Below are 17518 nucleotides of genomic sequence, written 5' to 3'. Positions count from 1 at the left end.
AATGACATCATCAACATGTAACTTGTTGTCCCCTTTGAGTAAAATACTGTTTATAATATATTTATATATATGTTATATAAATATATTATATAAATATAACTGTAACTGTTTATAATATATTTATATATATGTTATATAAATATATTATATAATAATATATTTATATATATATGTTATATAAATATATTATATAAATATAACTGTAACTGTTTATAATATATTTATATATATGTTATATAAATATATTATATAATAATATATTTATATATATGTTATATAAATATATTATATAAATATAACTAACTGTTTATAATATATTTATATATATGTTATATAAATATATTATATAAATATAACTGTAACTGTTTATAATATATTTAATGTGTTTTCAAATTAATTTTGTGTCAATTTAAAAAAAGTCTCTTAGGAGGGGCTGTGGATTTAAACCAGGGGTTTTCAACGTTTTCAGGCCAAGGACCCCTTAGTTGAGAGAGAGAGATGAAGCAGGGACCCCTTAGTTAAGAGAGAGATGAAGCAGGGACCCCTCAGTTGAGAGAGAGAGATGAAGCAGAGACCCCTCAGTTGAGAGAGAGATGAAGCAGGGACCCCTCAGTTGAGAGAGAGATGAAGCAGGGACCCCTTAGGTTGAGAGAGAGATGAAGCAGGGACCCCTTAGTTGAGAGAGAGATGAAGCAGAGACCCCTCAGTTGAGAGAGAGATGAAGCAGGGACCCCTTAGTTGAGAGAGAGATGAAGCAGGGACCCCTTAGCTGAGAGAGAGATGAAGCAGGGACCCCTTAGTTGAGGGAGATGTAGCAGGGACCCCTTAGTTGAGAGAGAGATGAAGCAGGGACCCCTTAGTTGAGAGAGAGATGTAGCAGGGACCCCTTATTGAGAGAGAGATGTAGCAGGGACCCCTTAGTTGAGAGAGAGATGTAGCAGGGACCCCCACAACCTGTTCATAGATTCCATATAGTTTCATTGTCTGACAGAAAAATCAGTGTATTTTGGATTCATGTAAAAAAACAAACATGTTTTTGTGTTTTCAGATACACATTTAACCACTTGAATCGTCTATACATAACTTGACATTTAACTCTGTACTTAGTCTGCTCTTTTTCCCCTCTCTCCCACCGTCTTTGCCAAACATAAGTGATCTACAAGCTCACAGAGCTTGTAGATCGGCTATTTTTGGCTAAAGTTTTCAGAATATGGATGCTAGGGTTCAAGTGGTTAATATAAAAAAGGGGGAAGAATATAAAAAAGGGGGAAGAAAACAAGTTCCTATCACTCAAAGATTTGGAGGACCCCCTGTAGTAACTCTGAGGACCCCCTAGGGGTCCCAGACCCTCTGTAGTAACTCTGAGGACCCCCTAGGGGTCCCAGACCCCCTGTAGTAACTCTGAGGACCCCCTAGGGGTCCCGGACCCCCTGTTGAAGACCCCTGATTTAAACAATATGTGTGTGTCCATAGGGACATCCCTTTGGATCAATGGTTAAGATATTGGATATTCACGCGGGAGACCTGAGTTTGAATCCCGGGCGTTACTAAACTAGCTAACCAACTAGCTAACCAACTAGCTAACCAGCTAGCCAACTCGACTCGCAAAAAGGTCCCAAACCCATGTAGGCCTTAAAGGTGATACACCATGAAATTTCACTTTTCCTATTTTAAAACCTTTTTTTGGGGGTCCCACTAGCACCTTCTATCCTCACAAAGTCCCATTTCAGACCGTTGTGTCTTTCTCTGGTTTTGGGAAGGCGGAGGTTAAAAGCATAAATACCTTTTAAATGCATGGTGTATCACCTTATTATGTTATAATAACCCTCTATATACCAAAAATATACCATTTAATATCTTCCTTTGAGAGAAAAAAGTTCATATTTTCAACCCATGGGGGGAGCCATTACAGTGTCCGTCGCAAGCAGTGATGACGTCATAGATGCTTTTTGGGTGGTCGGGCCCATTCAAAATGGCGGTGTAAACAAGTTTTAAATTAAGCAATATTACACGAGAGGGTGTGGGATAACTGAATTATTTGCACGAGTGTGATGCGTCAGGAACGAGCCGTAGGCGAGTTCCGCCACGCATCACAGGAGTTGTCAATTGTAGATCGGCTATTTTCGCTGCACGTCACGATACCATTGTATGACAACAACTCCGGTGCACTGCAAGCTGCTACTGTGTTTTTTCCTCCAGAGGGCGCAGCTGTGCCATATATGGGATAATCAGGTGCAGTGGCGGAGTGATACATTCTTCATGTGATTAGGCCCAGGTCTAGCAGTGCATCTGTGCTCGTTTGATGCACGGCTGGAGAGCCTGTTTTCCATTGAGAGCCGGACTACTTGTTGTATAATGTTGAATTAAACACTTTACAGGCACGGCAAAACATCCTACTTGATATGAACAGAACAGAAAAGCACCACACTACTAAATACAGTTAATCTGAGCATCAAGACAATGTTTTAAATATTGTAAAGAGAACGTTGTTTTGATGTTCCATATTAACCCTATGGGCCCGGCCACCCAAAAAGCATCTATGACGTCAATACTGCTTGCGACGGACACTGCAATGGCTCCCCCCATGGGTTGAACATATGAACTTTTTTCTCTCAGGAAGATATTTTAAGTGTTTTAAATGGTATATTTTGGTTAAAGAGGGTTAATATGGGGGTGCTGGGGGCGTGTTTCTCCCTCCGCGTCATCAGCGCCCACACCCTAGGTGGGGTCGGCGAAAGGGCCTTTCTGTGTGGAGTTTGCATGTTCATGGCCAGCCGGGGCGCCTGATGGAGGGGAAAGGAACTGGTTGGAATAACGTGTTCCTTCCACGCGCTACGTCCATCCCGGGGAAAATCCCCCGTCAGGTGAAAAGAAACAACTTGGACTCCTCATGCATTGAAGGAAGCATGAGGTCAGTCCGTTGTCTCCCCAGGCGCGGCAGAGGGAGAGCAGAGCCCAGGATTACATAGGCAATTGGCACTGGGTGAAAAAATGGGTTGCAAAATTGTGGGATAAAAATTATAAGTAAAACAAACGAAAGAGGGTTAATATAACATATTAAGGCCTACATGGCTTATATATCTATATATAACACAATGTTATATATAGATATAAGTCTCTACATGGCTTATATATCTATAACACAATGTTATATATATAGATATAAGTCTCTACATGGCTTATATATCTATATATAACACAATGTTATATATAGATATAAGTCTCTACATGGCTTATATATCTATATATAACACAATGTTATATATAGATATAAGTCTCTACATGGCTTATATATCTATATATAACACAATGTTATATATAGATATAAGTCTCTACATGGCTTATATATCTATATATAACACAATGTTATATATAGATATAAGTCTCTACATGGCTTATATATCTATATATAACACAATGTTATATATAGATATAAGTCTCTACATGGCTTATATATATATATATATAACACAATGTTATATATAGATATAAGTCTTACTAGTCAGGGATCCTTTTAACATTTAGTTTTCACCGATAATCTCTAGACGCTCCATGGATTGTTTTTCTCTTTCTTTTCTTGTATAAAATAAGGTGATTTCTTATCAGTGTCACGTTATTAAGACCCAATCAGAGGTCTTCTTCTGAGTCCAGGGCAGAAACATGGCCCCGCCCACAGAGGAGGGAGGGGGCGGAGCTAAACAGTTAAGAACTCTTCTCCTCCAATAAACGGATGTAAAAAATAAATAAATAAAATAATAATAAAATAAAAACGTCCAAAGCGTTTTTAAAGCTGGCGACTGCACATGCACTCTGCTAAGCTCCTCCCACTTTGACCACCTCCACCAATGAGACGCTGTCTCCTGTCTTAAGCCTTCATTCATAGGCTCCTCCCCTTCATTCATAGGCTCCTCCCCTTGCCACTAAAAGCCTGGTTCAGAGCCAACGTCATTTGAGACGGAAGGCATTTTATTGATATTTGTATTTTTTTACCGTCGTTTTGAGACTGAAGACGTTTTAATGACCATTCATTGACCTGGTCGGAGCTAGAAGCTCTACGATTTAGTAAAGTTAAGCATTAGATCTTCTGAAACACAATGTTATTTAGTATATTATACAACATAATGTCATAAGTATTAAATATTTAACACAATGTTATATATAGATATATAACACAATGTTATAAATTAGATTATATAACACAATGTTATAAATTAGATTATACAACACAATGTCATATATATTAGATCTATAACACAATGGTATGTATTAGATTATATAACACATTTATATGTTAGATTAGATTTTAGGTCTCAATTCCATTGGATCACACTGTTAGATAGATGGATACCTTTACACCTTTACACTGGCAGACTCTTTTTTCAATCCGAAAGGTTTCTACAATTACTTACACTTTTTGGATCTGAACCCGACATACAATCATGACATCACTAGTTAACTGAACCAGGGTTTAATGGGTTAACTGAACCAGACTTTAATGGGTTAATTGAACCAGGGTTTAATGGGTTAACTGAACCAGGCTTTAATGGGTTAACTGAACCATACTTTAATGGGTTAATTGAACCAGGGTTTAATGGGTTAACTGAACCAGGCTTTAATGGGTTAACTGAACCAGGGTTTAATGGGTTAACTGAACCAGGGTTTAATGGGTTAACTGAACCAGGGTTTAATGGGTTAACTGAACCAGGGTTTAATGGGTTAACTGAACCAGGCTTTAATGGGTTAACTGAACCAGGGTTTAATGGGTTAACTGAACCAGGCTTTAATGGGTTAATTGAACCAGGGTTTAATGGGTTAATTGAACCAGGGTTTAATGGGTTAATTGAACCAGGCTTTAATGGGTTAACTGAACCAGGGTTTAATGGGTTAAGTGAACCAGGGTTTAATGGGTTAACTGAACCAGGGTTTAATGGGTTAACTGAACCAGGGTTTAATGGGTTAAGTGAACCAGGGTTTAATGGGTTAATTGAACCAGGGTTTAATGGGTTAATTGAACCAGGGTTTAATGGGTTAACTGAACCAGGGTTTAATGGGTTAAGTGAACCAGGGTTTAATGGGTTAACTGAACCAGGGTTTAATGGGTTAAGTGAACCAGGGTTTAATGGGTTAACTGAACCAGGGTTTAATGGGTTAATTGAACCAGGGTTTAATGGGTTAAGTGAACCAGGGTTTAATGGGTTAACTGAACCAGGGTTTAATGGGTTAATTGAACCAGGGTTTAATGGGTTAACTGAACCAGGGTTTAATGGGTTAAGTGAACCAGGGTTTAATGGGTTAAGTGAACCAGGCTTTCAGCATCTTAGGGTTAAAAGCCTTAACAGACCAACGCGACCGACTGGAAGCTAAGCCTAACCCTAACCCTAACCGACTAGAAGTTAACCCTAAGCCTAACCCTAACCGACTGGAAGCTAAGCCTAACCCTAACCCTAACCGACTAGAAGTTAACCCTAAGCCTAACCCTAACCGACTGGAAGCTAAGCCTAACCCTAACCCTAACCGACTAGAAGTTAACCCTAAGCCTAACCCTAACCGACTGGAAGCTAAGCCTAATCCTAACCCTAACCGACTAGAAGTTAACCCTAATCCTAACCCTAACTGACTGGAAGAGTGCCCCAGTGTGGCCAAGCAACGCGACTCCGAGCCTCTGCCCCTGTGGATTAGAGGTTTGGCTCTAGTGTCCCTTCCCGTCCCGCACCGGAGAGACATGGTTTCAAATCCTGCGAGCGGTCGCACAAACACATCACTTCTTCTGTTCCTGGAGCCGTCAATCACTGCCAGGGGCTCTGGCTCCGCCCACGGCCTTTAACAGACTCCTCCCCCTCCTCTATAAGACCGACTCCACGCTGTGCGACGTCTCGTTGTGGGACGACGTCACGTCCTCTTCTACGCTGTAGACGAACTTCACCCTGCCGTCCGCACGATCTGAGAGAGAGAGAGAGAGAGAGAGAGAGAGAGAGAGAGAGGCAGTAAACATGTGCTCCTGCTTCAGCAAATGATTTAATTACTTTTAGATCGAATTCAGTGGCAAGTTTTATGGGTAATTTATTAGTACACTTCTCCGCCACCAGGAAGAGACATTTCCTTGTTTACCAGCCACATACAGGAACAGAAATTACGGAAGCCAGTGTGTGTTTATATATGGGAGTGGGAATCAATATGGAATCAATAGGGAATCAATGGGGGTGGGAATCAATATGGAATCAATGGGGGTGGGAATCAATAGGGAAGCAATAGGGAATCAATGGCAGTGGGAATCAATAGGGAATCAATGGGGATGGGAATCAATAGGGAATCAATGGGAGTGGGAATCAGTAGGGAATCAATGGGGATGGGAATCAATAGGGAATCAATGGGAGTGGGAATCAGTAGGGAATCAATGGCAGTGGGAATCAATAGGGAATCAATGGGGGTGGGAATCAATAGGGAATCAATGGGGGTGGGATCAATAGGGAATCAATGGGGGTGGGAATCAATAGGGAATCAATGGGAGTGGGAATCAATAGGGAATCAATGGGGGTGGGAATCAATAGGGAATCAATGGGGGTGGGAATCAATAGGGAATCAATGGGAGTGGGAATCAATAGGGAATCAATGGGGGTGGGAATCAATAGGGAATCAATAGGGAATCAATGGCAGTGGGAATCAATAGGGAATCAATGGGAGTGGGAATCAATAGGGAATCAATAGGGAATCAATGGGGGTGGGAATCAATAGGGAATCAATGGGAGTGGGAATCAGTAGGGAATCAATGGGAGTGGGAATCAGTAGGGAATCAATGGGAGTGGGAATCAATAGGGAATCAATGGGGGTGGGAATCAATAGGGAATCAATGGGTGGAGATTCACATGACAGTTAGCTTACTGTAGAATATAGTCAGCAACCGTCAGCAACCAAACTCTTTGTAGTTCAATATTAGACTGGCCAGACTGTACCTGACGTTAAGAGGGGGTCAGGTATATAATATTAGACTGGCCAGACTGTACCTGACGTTAAGAGGGGGTCAGGTATATACTAAAGCAATAAGCCACAAGAGGTGAGTGGTTACCGGGGTAGTATACACCGGCTGAGAGGCGCTGGGAAACACGAGGCGCATACTACAGCCGGTGTATACTACCCCGGTAACCACAAGCCTCGCGTGGCTTATCGCTTTTCTAAAACGGTCACAATATTGCAACATGAAAATCATAGCATTCCATTATTTAAAGAAAAAAGTACACTTCTCCGCCACCAGGAAGAGACATTTCCTTGTTTACCAGCCACATCCAGGAACGGAACTTACGGAAGCCAGTGTGTGTTTATAAAGTCACGTCATTCTTTTTGCCATAAAATAGGGAAACAACACTGTGTTAGACCAGTCTCATGTTACGAACCATATTCGATCCATACACATGGCTGCTATGTGCTGCTATCACATCAAAACCGCTAGCATAGCAACCTAAACTAACAGCCAAGTATGTGCCTGGAGAATAGAGGGCGCTTGTTGCCTTTACAAGCCCCGCCCGGAGCCATTCAGTCACTGTCCTGTGCATGCGGGCGGTGCTTAGAAGCACCCGCACGGCATGATTTGAGAGAAAATCAAACGCTCGCTTCTCAAGTTCAGCCTCACGGCACAGTGGAAAGAAATAACGCACCTGGCTTTGATATAAACTGAATCAAGGTGGTGGTTATAGTCTCATATACCACAGCAACCAGCCAATCAGAATCAAGGAATGGAACTAGCCGTTTTAGAAAGTGTATATATAAACTAATTAATTCATTAACACTATAATTAACAGGTATATCCCTGCAAGGCCCGAATTAATTTCTACTGGCCAAAAAAAATCTAAAAAAATCAGATGGTGTTGTAGGAGTCCTAATCACAGGAAAATGTAATGTTAAAAAAAAATGTTTTTGTAAGATTTTATAGCCATAAATCATAAATCATAAATCATGCTCTAATTTGCATTTAACACATGTTACATGTTCTAGACATTCTAATGATCACGAAAATAAATATTACAGGCATTTTACTCATGTTTTTGTGAGGAATAGCTTCAGTTAAAAAGTGAGTTGTTGTTCGTCCAGACGCTGGAATTTCAACTTCTCTGGGAGGTGTGAATGTCAGGCTCTGTTGGGGGTATTTATATGCAAATATCCTGGCCAATGGCATTGTAATACTAAACAATAGGATTTAATGGTGACGTTAATGTGAAAAAAGAACAGGAAAACTAATTATAACATTTTTTTTAAAACGATTTAAAAAACTTTGCCAAAAAGCAACGCTGGGCCTTGCAGGGATATACAGTGTATATAAATTAATTAAAGGGGAAGACCACCCATTTTCAATTGATTTTGGGGTTTGTATTGTAAAGTACAACTTGATGACATCACACATTGTACTTTACAATACAAACCCCAAAATCAATCCTCCAGTTCTAGGCAACACAGATGGGGGGGAACTTTTTTTCTATTTCCACACAACTCCTCTAAGGTATATTAATTACATATTTCAATATTGAAAATGGGTGGTCTTCCCCTTTAATGACTATAATGAATTACCTTGTTCCATACTGTGACATCGTTCCAAGGTGACGTTAGGGGACCCGAAGCCATCAGTAGGAGTGAGGTAGTATTAATTACCTTGTTCCATACTGTGACATCGTTCCAGCGTTACGTTCGGGGACCCGAACCCATCAGTAGGAGTGAGGTAGTATTAATTACCTTGTTCCATACTGTGACATCGTTCCAGCGTTACGTTCGGGGACCCGAACCCATCAGTAGGAGTGAGGTAGTATTAATTACCTTGTTCCATACTGTGACATCGTTCCAGCGTTACGTTCGGGGACCCGAACCCATCGGTAGGAGTGAGGTATACAGTATATAGTGTATATATTAACTAATATTAATGACTATAATTAATTACCTTGTTCCATACTGTGACATCGTTCCAGCGCTACGTTCGGGGACCCGAACCCATCGGTAGGAGTGAGGTAGCCTTCGCTGTTCAGGACGTATTTGCTGTAGTTGCGCCTCAGGCTCCACCAGGTGGTGGCGTAGAGCAGGAAGGCGGAGGCTTTGAGGACGATGGCGATGCTGACGTAGAGGTGGCGATACGCCACATTGTCGTACAGGACGCACGCCCCCTGCTGGCCGCCGCACACCTGGCTCCAGAACAGACATGTGGAGTCGATGCCCATGCCGAAGATCAGGGGGGGAGGGATGAAGCCTGGAACAGACATGACGTGTAGATCAGAGGTTTTCAAAGTGGGTGACGGGGCACCCTGGGGTGACGGGGCACCCTGTGGGGTGACGGGGCACCCTGGGGTGACGGGGCACCCTGTGGGGTGACGGGGCACCCTGGGGTGACGGGGCACACTGGGGGGTGACGGGGTGACGGGGCACCCTGGGGGGTGACGGGGTGACGGGGCACCCTGGGGTGCCGTGACAGCAGTCCAGGGGTGCCGCCAGATCATTTGATAATATTTGGAATTTATTTGGACACTTGAAACAAAGTTAAAAAGTTATTTTCAGTCAGTTCTAACCAAAATGGCTGTTATCTCAACGTTTTCCTTACAACATAATCACTAAAATATCGTCACTGTCGGGCAGCAACCTCATATCTCCAAGTTTCAAATGTGTACGTCTTTTGGTAAAGCAAAGCCCTGCTTCATCATACAAGACTGTCGCACAAAACTTGTTTAGTACATTTTATAGATGATAAATAATAAACGAACGGTTTTGAACATACAAGGTTTCCACCCGACAACGACGATATGCTATAAATATAAGGTGCTGGGAGTGAAAATTATAATGTAGGGGTGTCTCTGATTAAAACAATATTTATGGGGTGACCTGAGACAAAAAGGTTTGGGAACCCCTGATGTAGAGAACAGAACAAACATGACGTGTAGAGAACAGAACAGAGTCTATCCCCATGCCAAAGGTCAGTGTGTGTGTGCGTGCACGTGTGTGTGTGTGTGCGTGCGTGCGTGCGTGCGTGCGTGCGTGCGTGCGTGCGTGCGTGCGTGCGTGCGTGTGTGTGCACGTACCTATCAGCCTCAGCAGCAGGAACAACAGTCCCAGAGCGTAGGACTTCAGTTCTGGACTCACCGTTCTGGAAACACCAGGAATCACATTAAATAACATTAATATATTAATATATGAAACACATTAAATAACATTAATATATTAATATATGAAACACATTAAATAACATTAATATATAAAACACATTAAATAACATTAATATATTAATATATGAAACACATTAAATAACATTAATATATGAAACACATTAAATAGAATTAATATATTAATATATGAAACACATTAAATAACATTAATATATTAATATATAAAACACATTAAATAACATTAATATATTAATATATGAAACACATTAAATAACATTAATATATTAATATATGAAACACATTAACACTTATGTTGCAATGATTTTTTCTCTTCAATGTCTCGCGTTGCCATGGTTACCATAGACTTCCATGTAATTGTGCAAGTGTGTAAAAAGTGCACGCCCATGCCTAGATGATGCACCACGTGTGTAGATGCTGTTCACAGCTTTCAAACAAAAAAAAATCCGCTTGGAAATCCGTTCAGGCATTCATGATTTATCAGCCATTATGTTTTCTTCAGATGTAAACAAACATGGCTGCCATGTTTGAAAGAATGGGTTGGTATGGGGGTTAAACATGCAATTTCGCGATCGCGATCATGCCTAATACATTTCTGGAGGTCCAAAAAAATAAATTGATTTTTTTTTTTTTTTTTTTTTCAAAAACGGCCCAAACTCGGGAAACTCGGGGTTGGCACAGCACTAGTACCAATACAAACTCGGGAAACTCGGGGTTGGCACCATATGTGTTAAATAACATTAATATATTAATATATGAAACACATTAAATAACATTAATATATTAATATATGAAACACATTAAATAACATTAAAGTTGTACTATGTAACTTTTTTTATAAAACAAATCTTAAAATTGTCCTAACTGTTAAATCGCTAAAGTTTTAGAACACCCACTCCGTGAATTTCAGCTCTGAAAGCCCTTTCTTTATATGTTTTCTACTAAGCAGGGACCGGGGCGGGTTTTCGCGGAAAAATTACGTCATTTCCCTTTTTCTGTATCCGCTGTCTCCCGGATCATACACTAGCGGCCAATCACAGCGCATTTTTCCCGGAAGTTTAGCGTCGAACAACAACAGGTTTCAGCTGTAGCCAGCCCAGTAGCCATTCAGTCCAGAGCTGAATCACCATGGAAAAGCAACAGCCAAAGAAATCTCAAGTCCCTGGACCTAATAAACCCCCACCCGCAAAAAAGAAGAGAACAACGGAATCTTCTCAACAACAAAAGGAATTAAAGCTGCAAGCAGCAATGACCGGGCCCTCGCAGCTCTACCCACGTCACAAGGCCAGCAGGCAATCAGAAACCAAACAGGAAGTCAACCATTTCGACTAATTAGTGGCGTTTTGGCGCATTTTTGGCCGTTATCACGGGTCGCACTTTAACGATAGTTTAAAGTTTTTCTCAAAAAAAAATGTTGAGAAAAAAAAACTTTGAGAAAAAAATGTTTGAGAAAAAAAAAATTTGAGAAAAAAAATTTTTTGAGAAAAAAAATTTTTTGAGAAAAAAGATTTTTGAGAAAAAAAAAATTTTGAGAAAAAAAAATTGAGAAAAAAAAATTGAGAAAAAAAAATTTGAGAAAAAAAAAATTTAGAGAAAAAAAAATTTTTGAGAAAAAAATTTGAGAAAAAAAAATTTTGAGAAAAAAAAAATTTTGAGAAAAAAAAAATTTGAGAAAAAAAAATTTGAGAAAAAAAAAATTTGAGAAAAAAAAATTTGAGAAAAAAGATTTTTGAGAAAAAAAATGTTTTGAGAAAAAAAAAAATTTGAGAAAAAAAAAATTTAGAAAAAAAAATTTGAGAAAAAAAAATTTTTGAGAAAAAAAAAATTTGAGAAAAAAACATTTTTGAGAAAAAAAAAATTTTGAGAAAAAAAAAATTTTGAGAAAAAAAAAATTATGACACCAGCCGCAAGTCTGTACGACAAACGGTTCATGAGTTATAGAGGCACTTCCTGTTTGGTGAAGGGCACTTCCTGTTTGGCGAAGGAAGCGTCAATTAAGGTTAAGGACTCTTAATCAAGTCATATGATACCAGCCACAACTCTGTAGGATAAACGTTGAAGAGTAACAGCCAAAAAAAGGAACAATCAAGTATGGACCAATCAGAAGAGGGGGCACTTCCTGTTTGGTGAAGGAAGTTTGACCCTTCGCCACGGGCACGCCGTTTTACGAAAACTCACGATTTTGATAACTTTTCATTGTTAAGGTGTCTTGAGTATGCCGAGCGAACTTGAAGTTGATCCGATTAACCCCCTAGGAGGAGTTCGTTAAAGTGCGACACGTGAAAACGTCCAAAAATACACCAAAACGCCACTAATTAGTCAAAATGGCTGACTTCCTGTTTGGTTTCGGACGTGGCGCCGAGAGACTTTTTTGTGAGTCCGGACACAATACAGATGTGTACCGATTTTCGTACGTGTAGGTGAAACCGTATGGTGGGGCTTGAGGCACGAAGTTTTGTAGGGGGCGCTATTGAGCCATTAGGCCACGCCCCCTTTTGATTATTTTTAAATACGAAATTTTTCGCCACTTGTGATGTGTGTGCAAAGTTGCGCAACTTTTGGAGTACGTTTTGCGGCTCAAAAACACGATTCATTCGGCGGAAGAATAATAATCTTTGCAAATACAATAGGGTCCTCACACACTGTGTGTGCTCGGGCCCTAATTAGACCAGCAAAGGCAGAAATCGCGGATTTACCTCCTTCACATGCACGAGAAGTGGCAAAAGTTGAAGAATGAAAAGAAATACACCCATGATTGGGAACTTGCTCGTTTTCTTCTAGCCTGGTAAGTTTACTAAAATTGAACGTAGGCTAAATGTTCTTTGTCATTTTTTCATTGTTGTACTTAGTAGTGCAAGTGCATATGTTGGTATACAACTTGTTTGTGTTATATGTTGTTTAGCGACGCTGGCTAGCACTAGCCATCTGAAAACCGTCGTGTTTCTGCAGCCCATTGTCGTGTGTGAGTGTGTGTGTGTGTGTGTGTGTGTGTGTGTGTGTGTGTGTGTGTGTGTGTGTGTCCATACACAACTAGTTGACGTGAATACTCCGAAAGACATTGTTATTGTCTCTGGACTACTCTTACATTTAGCAATCTTATTGTGATATGAATCATACTGCGGCGATCCACTCTTCCTCTCGCCGTTATAACTCTTGTACACTGAAAACGTCTCCAAAATAAACGTGATTTATTTTCTTCCCCCAGCCACGATCATTTATCCAAGGGTCCCCCCGGTATATCCACTCCAGGCAAGGCTTTAGGCTTTGTCCAAAGGGGCGCTCCCTCTATATCAACCCTGGACGTGGAATCAGAAAGGTAATTTGGTGATGTGTAGTCTATTTGCTTGTACAGATTTGTTTGTATTTTTAGCTATTCTTTTCCCCTGATTATCATGTCTATCTAAACACCCAAACCTCAAATGAAAAAGGATGCTTGAAATCAAGTGTTTTGATTACTTGGCAAACCCACACATATTGATAAGTAAACATGAACTAAGTATCATACTAACATTGGTGCCATAATATCTTTTGTGTGACATATAGGGAGATTTCTGATCCAAGTGATAGGGAGATTTCTGATCCAAGTGGATCACAAGGAGAGGCAGACGTCGCTGTCCTTGAAGAGATGGAAGTCGCTGCTCCTGAGCAAATGTAAGATTTTATTAGATTGTGGTGTGCGTGTTTGTGTGCACACACACACAAATGGATGTAAGCTATGCACACAATTTGTGTGTGTGTATAAATGGGGGCAGGCACACGTATGCATGCATACAAATGGGTACATGCATTCAAATGGTTTTGGATGTAAGTATATAATGGAATAGATACAATTGTGTGTGGGTGTATAAATGGGGGTGGGCACATTTATGTATGTATGCATTTATGCATACAAATGGTTGTGGATGTAAGTATATAATGTTTCAGTATTGAAAGGTACTGATTGACTATTGTTATTTAGGGATCTGGAGAATGACGACTTAGATGAGGATGAAGTGAACGCCCTCGTGAACACAACGTAAGTATGGAGCCTTCACTTTTTGTTGCTATTTCACTTCCCAAATGATGAACTACAGCTGACACAATTTGTGCATTAACAGAATCGTAGACAACCCTGATCTGGAGCCTAATTTAGATGACGATGAGGAGTCCGGTGGTGACGATCTGGATGGCGCTGACAACGATAGCTCAGACGAAGACTATATCCCCAGCTTCAGCCTTCGGTATGTTTTTGTTATTTATTTCCATACATGTTTCAGCTGATCAACCCGCAGAACATTTGACAAATCAACTTGCTGTGTCTCATACCATTCCTATATGTTTCTATGACGCAGGGCGGGTGGTGCTTTGAAGTCTGGAGCTGGAGTTGACATAGATAGCCTCCCTATCGTAGGGTTTGAAACTACTGTGCACGACACCCCAGACCTTCCTGAACCTGACTTCCAGGTCGACCAGCCCTCCTCCATAAATGTGCAAATCCAGAGTGAGGACGATATTGTTGGCCAGAGTGCAGCAATCATTTATGAAAAAAGTTTGCAGCAGCTTGTACAGTTCATGCGGTTTCCCTTTGATAGTTGCTCCTGGAGCAACACACGACTGGGACTGCACTGCGTTGCTGTAGGACCATTTGATTGCAAAATCAAGACAAAAGGAACGGCATACATTGTAGAATGGGTAAGGCTCCCCCTTCACATCACATACTGTATAGAAATATTTTTTTAGGGCCAACACTGTTATTTATGAAAGCTATTAAAGATGCTGTGCAATTGGAATCTAATCACTGCCCATTCCCTTCTGTTGACTTTAGAAATGCGCAAAGGATCACCTACAGTGGAGGTGGAACTCACAACCTCAGTTTAAATTTGGTATGCACGCTGGCGATTTCATGTTGGCCACAAATATATTCCTGTCTGGCAATAACTACCTCAAGATTGCACACCTCTTCCGATACATGAACATGAAGCCTGTGGATGAGTCAACATTCTACACTCTACAGGACGAGTTTATAGTAGATACTATAACATCCTTCTGGGAGGACCACAGGCAGACTATACTTGGTGGTCTTCACAGAAAGGATGTTGTGGCACTGGGCGATGGAAGGATGGACTCACCAGGTATGGCGGTGGATATCAACTTGTGTATTGTGTTAGTTACTGAATTTTCAAATTTGAAATACACATTAGTCTAACCTTACGTCATTTTTGCAGGGCATTGTGCACAGTACTGTACGTACACAACCATTGAGAACGATTCACGTAACATCATCAACATAGTTACGGTAGACAAGCGAGAGACCAAACGCAACTCTGTCATTATGGAGAAAGAGGGCTTCATCAGAACTATGAATGCTCTTTTGCCTAGTGTTTCCCTCAAGGAGATTTGCACTGATGGCCATGTGCAGATCGCTGCATTAATGGGTAAGTAATACAAATATAGATTATAGAATATTTTAGAGTTAATTAACTATACAATTCAGAGCTATTTAACTAGACAATCAATCAATCGTACCTGAATTGTATATGATATAATATAAAAAAATGAGTAATCATGGGGTGCCCTGAGTCAACAGTTTGAAAACCCCAGTCCTACAGGTTATATATCATTAATGGATACCTCAGTTTGCTGTGGAAAGTCTGTTGTGTGTGTGTGTGTACATACTGTATATATATTGTTTATTGCAACGTGTTACTTTCTAATTGTATATTGCCATTACACTTGAGATTAAAGTTTGAACTTCACTACCAGTTTTTGCCCTATTCTTGAAAATGGATGTATACACTCTGAGAAATGATTCTGCGGCCGAGTATATGGCACTATTAGAAAAAGTTATATTTACTCAATAAAATCACTGAATATCATGTATGTGATTGTTTGAGTAGGTCACACCAAACAAAATGAGTAAAAATCCAACTGTTCGTTTTGAGTTAGATGTACATATATTATTTGAGTTAATTTCGTGAGAATAAATTAGTATTTGACCAACTGATTTTATTCATGAATTATACTCAATTTGTTTTGGTAATTTTCCTTCATAATATTTGAGTATGGAGTACTTATATGGATCAATTTAAAAAGACCCTTAATTATTATTCATTCCAACTAAATAATATTTCATCTCTCACAACAACCTAAACAATTGAGTAGATATGACTAAGATTCAAAATTGTACACAAGGGTTCATGGGAAAAAAAGGGTTCATGGGAAAATTCTACTGGAACATTCTGTCAACAAACAGCAGCAGCAGCAGCAGCAGCACACATCTTTTTCAACAAGAGACCTGGAGAGTGTTTGCAAATATTGGTAAGTAGATTTACTGTATCTTTGTGCATATAGGCTACATAAATGTATTGGGTATAACTTGTGTTCTTTACAAAGGTTTGCAGCTAGTTAAGGTCACAGTGAGGGTAATGTTATCTCACGTCTTCTTTTTTACTCTCTTCCCCTCATCTCTGTCTTCCAGGTTAGTGCAAAGTTCAGGATGATCACCACACTGAATCTTGAGCCAAAATGTATGGCAATGTTGGACTTCTATACCCCCAAACTACTGTCCATGTTCCAGTCCAAGAAGGGCAGTTTGGGCACAAATGAGTATTCTACTTCAGGTATGAAACTTTCATTTACTCTAACTGCTTTAATTATATTTCACCTGGCTAATGACAATAATTACTACATTAATTTATGCTAAACTCATCTTTATCCCCTGCAACTCTCTCTCCTGATTATTCATTTCTAAATGTATGTCTTAATAGCTACTAAGGACAGTCTCCCAGCTTCCGTTGCTAAAACTGGGTTGTGGAAACAATTGTATTGCCAAAGTTTATGTTAGTTTATGAAAGTGCAGTCATACTTTTTCTTTATTGTTCAAATAATTATGTTTCTATTCTGCAGAGAGGAATCCCCAATCAACGAAAACGAGAGGTCATCATCCGATGTCTCGTCGACCATCTGGAAGAAGAGAGTGTCAAGATCAAGGACTTTCAAGTTAGTAAAATATATTTTTTGACGTTTTAATGTGATCGTGGATGAGACCATCACATGCAAAGAAACAGCATAGTGATGTCCAGAGAAGGTTGTGACATTGGCTGAATGGCTGTTGCATCCGTTGCATGTCTGGTCCAACTTATTCAAGATTATGCCCAGGGCTGCATGTGTGGAGACAGCTAGGATTGCTCAATGTGTGTCTGTGTGTCTTGTAACATTTAGCCTGAAAGTGAGCTCTAAACAATTATCTTCACAATGTGTGCAGGAAGGAAGCTGCTGGTGCACCTGTCAGAGTAGAAGAGAAGTTGACAGAGGAGGTGATGATGAAGAAGATGAAGATCTACCTGCTGCAGAACCAAGAGGACTCAATGAATGAACCTACTGATGTAGGT

The 17518-nt window shown here is 40.1% G+C and overlaps 1 protein-coding gene across 1 annotated transcript in view; it reads right to left on the bottom strand.

Annotated features, from left to right (window-relative positions):
* Window positions 1-5842: 5842 nt before the first annotated feature.
* Window positions 5843-17518, bottom strand: part of LOC308288965 (solute carrier organic anion transporter family member 3A1-like) — a gene marked incomplete at both ends in the record, with an annotated part of 94427 nt that continues 82751 nt past the window's right edge. Inside the window, 3 exons of the mRNA XM_080730438.1 lie at window positions 5843-5940; window positions 8921-9223; window positions 10047-10111. Coding sequence (XP_080586564.1) covers window positions 5843-5940; window positions 8921-9223; window positions 10047-10111 — 466 coding nt within the window. The remainder of the gene's footprint in view (window positions 5941-8920; window positions 9224-10046; window positions 10112-17518) is intronic.

Source organism: Nannobrachium achirus (genome assembly GCF_963921795.1).
Source record: "Nannobrachium achirus genome assembly, chromosome: 7".
Classification (NCBI taxonomy): domain Eukaryota; kingdom Metazoa; phylum Chordata; class Actinopteri; order Myctophiformes; family Myctophidae; genus Nannobrachium; species Nannobrachium achirus.
The sequence above is the reverse complement of the archived record's forward strand: the minus strand, read 5'-3'. Positions and strand labels throughout refer to the sequence as shown.